Source organism: Ricinus communis, chromosome 10 (assembly GCF_019578655.1).
Source record: "Ricinus communis isolate WT05 ecotype wild-type chromosome 10, ASM1957865v1, whole genome shotgun sequence".
NCBI classification, from domain to species: Eukaryota; Viridiplantae; Streptophyta; class Magnoliopsida; order Malpighiales; family Euphorbiaceae; genus Ricinus; species Ricinus communis.
In genome coordinates this window covers 6,745,121-6,756,527 of record NC_063265.1, presented here as the reverse complement: position 1 = coordinate 6,756,527, position 11,407 = coordinate 6,745,121, and the positions used below count along the sequence as shown (strand labels likewise).

Genomic DNA, 11,407 nt, shown 5'->3' with positions numbered 1-11,407 from the left:
GCCTACTCTTTCTAATACTAAAACCAACTATGAATGCATACTCATTGTATAAATCATAAGTTTCATCAATAAATTTGATAGACGGTCCAAGTAAATCCTCAACAGCTGCATTGTTATTATTATTAATTATAAAAATAGAAAACATATTAAAACTCAGTTTAATATATAATGAACCTATTTTATTTCAATAATAAACAATGTACTATAAATATAATATACCTAAATATTGTAAATAATGAATATGTATTTCATATATAATAAATTTATAGTACAGACATAATGAACATATATTATAAACATAATGAACTTAAATCCTGTACATAATGAACATGTTTTTTTTACAATGAAACTGAATTATGAATATTATGAACCTGTAGTTTCTAGATAATAATCATAATATTCTTTTAACAACTTGTACCTATGTTTCCAATTTAAAACAAACAACAAATATATTATTACATGTATTTGAAGATGAATCCAGATTTACTGTTGAACATTCAACTCCACTAATATTTTGTTGATTCAAAATTTTCAGATTTTCATCCATTAAATCTTCTACCTCTATCAATCAATTTTTCGATAAAAAATGAAAGAATGAAGAATTTTCAGATGGTAAAAATCTGCAAATCTATCAATGAGAAGAAAAGACGAAAGAAATAAAAAAATAAAAAATAATAAAATTATGAACCATAGAATGAATGTTTGAATGATCGAGAATAGAAAATGAAGAAGACAAAATAGAGTCAAACAACAAAAAAAACCTTACGACTGTTATAAATCGGCAATAACAAGGTATGACGTTATTTTGAAAAAAAAAACTGTCACACGTGCCATTTAAAATCTACTCCAGCATTTAAATAAAACAGCACCGTTTGGATCACGGGGTACATAATGCGCAGTGTACTCGGATGCATGATATAATTTGCCTACTTGCTAGGTAGAGTAGTTACTGAAATGTGGGCCTGTCAAGATTTGTTTGAAATTGATTAGGCTAAGCCCATTCTAAAGGCACGCACGTGAGAGGTACGCCTGTAAGAAATTAAGAAAATCCTCATTCTACGGTTCAGCAGCATTTCATTTCACTTCCTCTTCTTGTGTATTCGTTTCGCGCTTCGTCTTGTGAGTTTTGTCTCTCTGACTCTGGGTGACAGACTGACAGCCATTTCCGTATACTTCTCAAGCGGTACGATTCTCTCTCTTTTATCACCGTCGACTCTCTTTTAGCTTTTCCTGTCTTTACTAATACCCAAAGACGCAGTGTTTCTTTTTCTTTTTTTGTTTGTTTGTTTTATTTTCTTGATATGATCATAATGCAATGCGCCTATCTTTGAACTCCATCTTTTTGTTTTCAGTTGCACAAGTTTCTGATAAGATTTTAGGGTCTTATAACCCGTTTATGTACAATATCTTCGATTTCAAGCTTCTTTTCTGTCAGTTATTTGCTTTTCTTGGCAATATTATATAATCCGTGTACGTGTGCTCTCCAGCGAGCGCGCGTGTTTGTGTTTATTAATGTTGATATTTTCTTTCTTATTTATTTTCGATTCTAGGGTTTATTCGTCGATATTGTTGCCATCTCTTTTTTCTTTTTCAGTGAGTGTTGAAAATAGGAGTACTGATATGATGTTTAAAATATGTTTGAATATTTATTTTGCTGGTCATTTTAATTGAATCTTTATATTACTCCTGAGTTCTTGCCTTTTGAATGGGAGAATTGAAAGAAAAAGGCGATTGAGCTTATTGTTGTAGAGAGGTTAAACATGTGTGACTACTAACGTACTGTATGTATTTATATTATGTGTTTGATGTTAATCAGGTGTTAATTATTTAGGAATTCATTTTGTAGTAAACTATTTGCAAGTTCAATTCATTTTTTAATTTCTAAGTTGAAAGAATTGAAGACCGGAAAGCAGCAACAATGAGCTTTCCAGCACAAGTATCAATCAAACTGACTTCAGTTAAATTGATTTCTTGGAGTTTTAGACTTCCCAAATGCACTCTTTTGTACTTATCCCATTGTAAGTCAATTTCTTGTATTAGACTACATTACACTCATTAACCATAAAACCTTTCCTTTTCTCCTGCGCATGAAAATCAATGATCATACAGCTAGTTTGCTGCAGAATACATTTGATTATTTAAAATATTATTTCCAGTTTCTCCCTCAATCCTTTTTCATCAGACCCCGCCTTTGCTATGTAATGTACTTGGCTTTTGAAGTATATATAGGAATATTTTGTTTATGATATCATTATATCTTATCTTCATTTTACTGTAGGGTGGGAGCTGGGAGGAAAACGCATACATACATAGTTGATAAAGGTGAACATATGCCTTCAAATTTTGTAAACAGCACATCTTATGCTAGAAATTTGGAGAAGAGCCAACTTGGTGGTGTCATTTTTGGTTGCAAGAAGAATACGATGAGTGAATGTCTCTCTGAACAAATCTTTGGTCAGCTATCTTCTTTTTTTTTTTTCATGTAGAGATGTTCATATTAGTTTTCTCTTTTAGCTTTTCTCACAATTTGCAATTAGTACAATATTCTATATCACCATGCCTGAATTTGTTGTTTTTTTTCCTTGTTTTGAAAATATAAGTTACTACTGTTGCACAAGAGCATGGGTATCTTCAATGTGTGCTTCTTGTTAATGAATATGGGAAAAATAAGAATTGACAGCAAGCACTACAGTTAGGCTCACTACATATGCATATTTCTTAGATTTGACATCTTACAATGTTTTACCAGAATTTTAGAGCTCATATGTTTTCTTACTCATGAAATTGTATTTCTTCAATTTGATTAGGCCTGCCAGCTCCACACTTTTCATATGTAAAAAATATTGATCCTGGCTTGCCATTGTTCCTTTTCAACTATGAGAACAAGAAACTCTATGGAATCTTTGAGGCTGCTGGTGCTGGCCAAATGAATATTAACCCATATGGTTGGACAACTGATGGTTCACGTAGAACTCAATATCCTGCGCAGGTATTATATGACGCTTTGCTATAATGGTCTAGTTCTGCCTTATGATTATATCTGGGACAAGATGGCTATGATCAAAGGAAGGCTCTTCTACTGATGATCTGCTATTTTTTGTAAAGGTTCAAATTCGTGTCCGTTTGCAATGCCATCCACTGTCTGAAGAAAAGTTTAAACCAATAATTGCAGACAACTACTACAGATATCACCATTTCTGGTTTGAGCTTGACCATGCACAAACCAGCAAGCTAATGTCATTATTTGCATCTTCACCAGTTGCTCCTGGTACTTCTGCACCTGAGAATACAGCAAAGTGGAGAACTATTTACCAACCTATTTCATTGTCTGAAAGAAGAGATGAAGGGTATAAACCACTTGCTTCTGAGGTTGAAAATCATACAAGTTGCAGCTTAAATTTTATGAATGATGCTTCTTCTTTAGATGGAAAAGACAAGCTGCTAGAAAATCAGTTGAACACAAACATAGTGGAACAAGTTGAGAAGGACCTTACGTTGCAGCAACTTCAGGGATTGGCTCCTAACCATGAACATAAAGGTTCGTCTTTGAGGGATTGCGTACAAGGTTCTACTGCTATAAATGATATGGGCGTGGAGGAAAATGGCTCTGCAGAGGAACAAATGGGCTTAGGAGAAAAGAATGAAAAGCCTTATTGTGCCTCATTCGATTGTCAGTCCATTATAGCTCAGGTGTTAGAGGATTGCTGTTGTTCATATATCTTCATCTTTTATCATGGGCAGTATTGCTACATATATTCTCCTTTGCATCCTCATTTCTTGTTTGCTCTATACATGTAGTTGGTCCAAGGGATAGAGGAGCTTAAGGCTTTTAAAACAGAACAAACTGTAAAGGCTTATCATATGGAGCAGAAGCTGGTACTGTTTTCTTTGTCCATTCCTTTTATTATCATGGTCTTTGAAGTTAATATTGCTAACTATTTAAATGTCTGTTGTTCTGTGGACCTACTGTTTCTGTTATTGTTTGATGGAATCGAGTCTTTATATTTGGGCCATTTAGAATGTGATGTTTTAGTATTGCTGGTATAAGTTCTACCTAGGGATTTTATGAAATGCTTCCCATAAGAATTTCTCATTTATGTCGAGTGGTTTCCTTTTGTCCTCTTAATGATGATGAATTTCCTAAAGAGATTCATTTATCTTCAAGATGCTTAGATGCACTCTAATTTAATTGTTATTTGTTATTATTATTATAGGAAGAAAAATTCATACTTGCATGATTGGCAATGAGAGAGTAGATTCAATTTTTTTTTGTTTTCCTGTATGTCTTGAAAATACAAAGAAAAGAGATATTCTTGCAAATTATTGCTCATGATTATACTAGTTAGACTAAGGGGTTATGTTAAACTGAGTGGATCAGATAGTAGCTAAGCCAGATATATTGTTAGAGATGCTTTGGCACATTTGAGAGAGGAAGGGTGCTAGGTGAGCAGTTAATTAAGTTGTTGCAGCTAGGAACACTGAGCAAGAATATATTAAAAATTAAATATTCATTAATCTGTTTCTTTAATTTCTCATGAGATCTCACTATGATGGATGACATAAATCTTTGACCATGTTACATGAATATATTTCTATTATCCGCTATCACACTGTTGATAAATCTCAAGTATTTCATGTTTGATTCATCTAAAATATTCACTGTTTTTTCGCCTTGGCTCTAGTACGGGTATGTCTGATGTACTTAAAATTTAACCAAAGTAGGTTGGGAAGGTAGCACAAATTCTACCTATAAGTATGTTATTTCAAAAAATAAATCTTGGTATGCATGGCTATTAAAAAGATCGTGGGAATAAAATTAAGCTTTTTTTTTTTTGCTTGTGGCCTATCAGGTTGAGGCTGAAGAACAAATTCAACAGTTGAAAAATCGCTGTATGATGTTGGAGTCTATGTCTAATCTTTCCTTCACAGAAATTAGTGATACAGCAAGTGATTCTTTTGAGAAGTTGAATCTTGATCCTACTAAGTCCATTTATCTAGTAGGGGGATATGATGGCGAATCTTGGTTATCAGCTTTAGATTTATATTTCCCTTTGCAAGATGTTTCAAAGTCTTTGAGGCCAATGAGCACTATTCGTTCATATACTTCGCTTACACAATTTAATGATGAGATCTATGTTATTGGTGGTGGCATTGGTGATTCATGGTACGCCACAGGTATTAGCTCCAAGTAAATTTTTGTTGCTTTCAAAAGCTTACAATCTTTTTAATTCTAATGTTTACTTTTTTTTTTTTTTATTTGTGAAAGTTGAATCATATAATCCAGCTAATGATCAGTGGGCCTTGCGCCCTGCCTTGACTCGGAAAAAAGGGAGTTTAGGTGGTGCCACTTTGAATGACAAAATATTTGTGATTGGTGGTGGTAATGGGCTTGAATGCTTTTCAGATGTTGAAATGCTTGATTTAGATGTTGGACGATGGATCCCTACTAGATCTATGCTACAAAAGGTAAACTTATTGCTTGACTTGTTAGTTGCTTCTTTTGATGCATTTACCTGTTCGAGAGGTACAAGAAAGTATAACATGTTAAATTCACATAGTAGGAGAGAACACGTATTAATTTCTGCAATTTGCTATACTTTAGCTGCAAACTTGAAAGTGTGGAACGTCATGTGTATACTAATCCCCTCTTTGTTTCACGAAAATAACTTTCTGACAAAACTGTTTTTGAGAAAGTGATTCTTAATTTTGTCATTTGATTGCATTACTGTATCAATTGAAAATCATTTCTTGGTATTTGGAGTAAGAGCATCTCCAATGCACTCTTTATAGACGTCAAGTTCTTTTCTTTTAAAGAGTCATCTCATAAAGTAAGATTTTAATGGTCTGTTTATTCTTTAAAAATAAAGTAAGCTGGTTTGATTCTCTATATTTAGAGAGCCAAATTTCACTCTTTATTTTGATTTTACTAAATATTCTACAAGTATCTATGCACTTTTTTAATTAGTATCTTTAACTCTATTTCTTCTATTGGCAAAAGTAAAAAGAAAATCACAATGAAATTAAAACCATCAACACTTATGGGAATAAAAGTGAAATAAAGATAAAAATATAAAGTTTAATGGACTTAAAATAAGATTCTCTTTATATTTAAATATTCCTTAAAATGCTCTTTATTTTATGCTAATTATGCTCTTTAAAATAAAAAGTATCATTGGGAATGCTCAAAGTTGGATATGTCATTTTTTACAAAAAACATGGCATAATGATTGAGCCTCATATTTTAAAATTTGTAGTTGAATTTAAATATTAGAAGAAATTATGCAAAAAACATTAAATTGAGGTTCTTGCTGCTGGATATGTAATGGTGGGTAATTTCTTTGGTTACTTGCAATAGGAGGTAGTTTGTGGTGTTTGGTAGACTAATTAATATTTTTTTGTACGTCTCTTTTATAGATTCTTCCCCTTTATGACTTCACGAACTTTTTCCATTTGAAAACGAATATGTGGTTTCCCCGGCGGCAATAGTCTTTTATTTAGTTATTCATTTTCTTTTACTACTAATTCTTTTTGTTTGCTAACCAATTTTCTTAAGCATTATGAACATCTGAAATTTGTTGAAGTTTTTCTTGAAAAGTGTTTCTGTTTTGCCAAACAAACGGAGCTCTAATTTTCGTGTAATTTTTTAATTTGTCATCCATCTAGCAAATGATATTTAAAATGTTGTTTTGATTTGATTGCTTTAAAAGTTGATTTAAGTTTAGGACACTGCATATTAGGCTTAATTGCCAAAATAATCCTATACTTTGCACTTGTTATTAAATCTAGTACGTAGTCTTTATATTTTTTTGCACCATGCTTTAACATTGATCTCAATTTTAGTCTCTAGAAAAATTATGAACTAAATTTGTTGACGTGGCATGAACTCTAGTGACAACAAAAATAATAATAGACTTAATCAGCATTCTCATTACCAAAATGTTGTCGTTTGAGCACATAAGATTAATGAAACTCCAGAGTTAAGAAAAGAAAAAAATGAATTTTATGTGCTTAAACGACAACGTTTTAATAATGGGATGAGTTAACAACTCTAATATTGACTCAGCTCTTTTTGTTGTCGCCGGAGTTCATGTTATGTCAACAAATTTAGCGGATAATTTTATTGAAAGTTAAAATTAAAATTAATATTAAAATATGGTGCTGAAATTTAAAAACTACGTGCTAGAGTTGATAACAAGTATAAAGTTCAGGATTTCTTTGACAATTAAACCTTTATATTAATATAGAAACGAAAAACAAAACAACTTGTGATTAGGGTCTATAAAAGGTTGGGTTCTATTCATGCAGAAAGATTGGCATTTTTGATATTATGTGACAAATATTATTATGCTTATGTTGTAAAAATTTGGCATGCATGTGGTCCAAGATTTAGACTTTTAAAGATGTTGATTTTTCTCATTTCGGGCAATTGGATATGTAGTGCAATTCCCTTTCTCTTAGAGAGTTAATCTTTGTTCAGACTCCTAAGCTTTTTAATTAGGTTGAGAAATTATGGATGAAGCATATTCTATGAGTATTAATATAACCTGAAAAGTGGAAGCAGTAGGTATCTTTGCATCAAGTTGAATATATAATATCTAGTAGTCAGAAAAATTAAAAGTTCTAGTGCAATCCTGAGAATGGAAGGAGTGTCTTCTCTTGTGATTAAAGTTATAAAGCTTTTATGACATTCAGGATTTTGTACACAATAGAATATTTTCTTATTGAAGAGGGTAGATTTTGTACAAGGATACTTTCATTTTAGGTTCCATCACTCATGCTTTTCCTTTCCAAGTAATCTTATGCATATTTTATGTCTGTTTGAAATTGCATACCTTTATATTGTTTTGGATTTTTGCCCCTGTATCCTCTTCATATTCTTGAAGAATATCTCAGTGGATCGATGTTTTTTTTTGAAGCTGATCGATTTCTGGACCATAATTTTGCCTTCTTTTCTTTTTTCTTTTCTTTTTCTGCATTCCAGAGATTTGCTCTTGCTGCCGTGGAACTTAATGGTGTACTTTATGCTACTGGTGGATATGATGGGAGTAATTATTTGAGGTAGACACCATCTCCCTTTATATATTATATATGTATAGATTTGAATGTTCCTTAATAGATCCTTGTACATATGGTAGCAGGTGTACTCAAATTATTTGGCTAATATTTGTATGCAACAAAAATGGATGTATAAATATTATCTGAGCTTTGCAAGTTAAAGCTCGCACCAAGGTCAGACTGTGCTTGAGTTAGCTTCTTCTTTATCAGTTCTTCATTTCTTTTCCACAAACTTGGATCAAGAGTCCATGCTGCTTCGATTTTGATCAATAGTTTAAGATGCTTCTCCCTATTGAGAATTATTTATGGATGCTTCTCGCTATCCTTACTCATGGTTCTCACCTCGTTTATGCTTTGAAGTGACACTGATTCCATAAATGGATGCACTGCTGCACAAGAGTTACAGTTACATTATAGCCAAATATCATGTCTGTATGTTATGGTGTTGCAAAATCTGATATTAATGCATCTCTGTAGAAAGCTCAGTAATAGTTTTAGGCTGGTTTCATATTGAGAAGATCCAGTTTACAGTGACCAGGCCAATGTTCACAGAAGCTTGAATTGTTAATTGACTGCTGTACTAAAATGTTTCTCCTGCTTCAGGTTAATAAGATTAACATATTCAGTAGGGGTTTATGAATAGGTTCAATCATTTTCATGCATTTCTGTTTCTTCAAATTAAGAAACTTTGATTCAATTGCAAAATTTGTCACCTTAAAAGCGTAGTTTGTGTTTGAGCAAGTACAAGCTTTTATACGAGTAACTGATAATAGTTGGTAATAGAAGAAATTGTAAAAGTGAGAAGAACTATTAATATTGAGCTACTGGCTGAACCAAATGTATGTACACTCTACTTATGTTTTCAGATTCATTGGATGAGTGATACTTACTTCAGTTAAGAGTACGAACAGGTCAGTCTTGCTAAATGAGGGTCAAGGTGCTTTTCCATTTGATTGTAGGCTCTTTTGGAACCAATAAGAAATGATAAAATTCTTGATTTCTTTGTCTGGCTTTAAATAATATTTGCTGATTGGTTTTGCTATGTAATATAGATATATAATATGGGGTAAAACTAATTAGTCAACCTATTGATTGGCAAGATATTCTCTGCTTCCGACTCTTGGTAGGTATTTTGTTCAGATAGGGGCAAATGGTATCTGTTAGTGTGCGAGATCTCTTATGATTTGATTTGGGAACAAGGTAGCATTTGACATAGAAAATTTTCTCTGATTGAAAACTTTCGTACTCAGGTCAGCTGAAAGATTTGACCCTAGAGAACATTGCTGGAGCAGAATTCCAAACATGAACACAAAGAGGGGCTGCCACTCATTGGTTGTCTTGAATGAAAAATTGTAAGTCCAGTCTTTAATTTGTTTCATTCAGCATTTTGATGAACTTTATGATGTTCTGCCTAGACTAGATGAGAGGTGAGGACATAATGTCAGGTCTAATGTCCAAAGATCAAGATCTGCCTTGGGAAGTGATTGTTTCTTCTTTCTGTTTTTCATCTTCCATTTTTGGTTTGTAAATTCACTTTGGTTTAGCTATGTTTCTTTTTCTAAAAATGTGATGGTTAGACATAGTTTGAGGGCACGAGAGACAACTGCAGTCCATGCTGCAGCTGAGATATGAGAACTTTGATTCTCTGATTAACAAGTTGATTTATGGGAGCAGCATGGTACCAAAGGCCATAATGTGATTGTTTTCTTGAAATTACACGTGTATATTTTCTGCAGGTATGCCCTAGGTGGCTTCGATGGAAATACAATGGTTTCGAGTACTGAAATATTTGATCCACGTCTCAGCATGTGGATGGATGGGGAGGCAATGAACACCTCTAGAGGGTATTCTGCTGCTGCCGTTGTTGACGAATCTATATATGTAATTGGCGGGGTCAAAGATGGTGAAATCATTGTAGACACTGTATGTGCTAACCGCATATTCTTTGTTGTTCTGCTGTGGGTTGCATCAATTTTTGCAGCTGATATTAGTCCTGCGTGTCAGGTTGAACATTTCAAGATGGGAGAGGGATGGCAAGAATCAAGGACCACCAGGAAAAGATGCTTCTTATCAGCTATTGTTTTGCAGTGATGAAATTGTAAATTTTTGAGGATATGCAACTTCATTTGATTTGCATCGGAAGGAGGTTCATCCCCAGCCTTTGTTTTTGTGTGGTTATGGGATGCAAGCAAACATGCTGCTAGGGTTTTGGTCTTGGATGTGAAAACCTGTAACTCAATCTTATTATCCATGTTTGCAGTCAAGTTGCTGTGCTGTACATAATAAAATGGATCTCCCCTTGCACTTTTAGCATTAAAGCAAACATTCGGTTCAGGCTTTTGCTTTTCCCAACCTATATACGCCAGCACCTTACTTCTCTCATCGGATTAGTGCCCTCTCTGCTTCACATTTTTTCATTCAAGTGATAACGAGTTGCCCCAAATTGCTCGAGTTGAGGTCAGCACCCCATATTTTGTTCTTTGTTCTGTTGTGTAATACTGAAAAATTATTATGATTAAAGACTCAGATGGAGTTAACATCATCCAGGATGCAACTAGAAATAGAAGTTATCATTTGAGGGATTCAAGTCTCTTCACATGCTATGTGGCGTGAAGCGTGTAACTGGAAAAAATATTAAAATTGTTATGTAAAGAATAGAAATGAGGAAAACAGGATCTTTAACAAAATTATGCCAAGAGGGGTGGCGTCAGGGAAGATATGTACGTACGACCCGAATGTGTAAAGCAAATAAATAAATAAATATATACATTTTCACCTTGTCATATGCTTGACATATGACATTAATCTGTTCGGAACATCAACAACTTACGCCTCCCTCTGGCATTACATGCGTCAACAGTATCAGATTTTATTAAATATAATATATAGAAGCAGACGAGCTTGGCATCAACTTTACTATGTTTTGACTTTTGAACCATTCGGAGACATCTAATCAGCATGAGAAGTATGAGTAACTCTCTCTTACCCACGGGGCAGAAGAGCATAAGAAGTAACTTACAGTTTTAACTAGTAAATCATGAAAAAATTTTAAATAGAGTTAATCTACTGCAACCAATTATATAATGACTGGAATATTATTTATTAATTGTTGCATCTATGTTTGTTAGCTTTATTATAGGTGGCTTGTAGTAATAAATAAGTTAAGCAATGCAAATGCAACACTTAATAAATAATATCACATGTCAATAATAGATTTAATTTGTCTATGAATAACATAGTAGACTGAGACTATTAAATTTTCTTCGTAAATTGTTATTTTCTAAAACATTCTTTAATGAATTAATAAAAGACTTGCAAATGGTGGAAAAATAAAAGACAACCACATAGAGAG

The 11,407-nt window shown here is 33.1% G+C and overlaps 1 protein-coding gene across 4 annotated transcripts; it reads left to right on the top strand.

The window, feature by feature from the left end:
- Positions 1-951: 951 nt before the first annotated feature.
- On the top strand, positions 952-10,389 carry LOC8263129. Of its 4 annotated transcripts, none has more exons than XM_015723878.2 (11): positions 952-1,183; positions 2,279-2,454; positions 2,808-2,989; positions 3,106-3,690; positions 3,799-3,876; positions 4,851-5,175; positions 5,267-5,466; positions 7,982-8,058; positions 9,306-9,407; positions 9,792-9,978; positions 10,060-10,389. In XM_015723878.2, exons 2-11 carry the CDS (start codon positions 2,331-2,333, stop codon positions 10,144-10,146), a joined length of 1,947 nt encoding a protein of 648 aa, XP_015579364.2. In that variant the 5' UTR covers positions 952-1,183; positions 2,279-2,330; the 3' UTR covers positions 10,147-10,389. The 4 variants fall into 4 exon arrangements, with proteins under 4 accessions (XP_015579364.2, XP_048236047.1, XP_048236046.1 ...); XM_048380089.1 differs by lacking the exon at positions 952-1,183 and adding an exon at positions 1,202-2,018 and having other exon boundaries at positions 5,405-5,466; XM_015723877.3 differs by lacking the exon at positions 952-1,183 and adding an exon at positions 1,204-2,018.
- Positions 10,390-11,407: the final 1,018 nt, after the last annotated feature.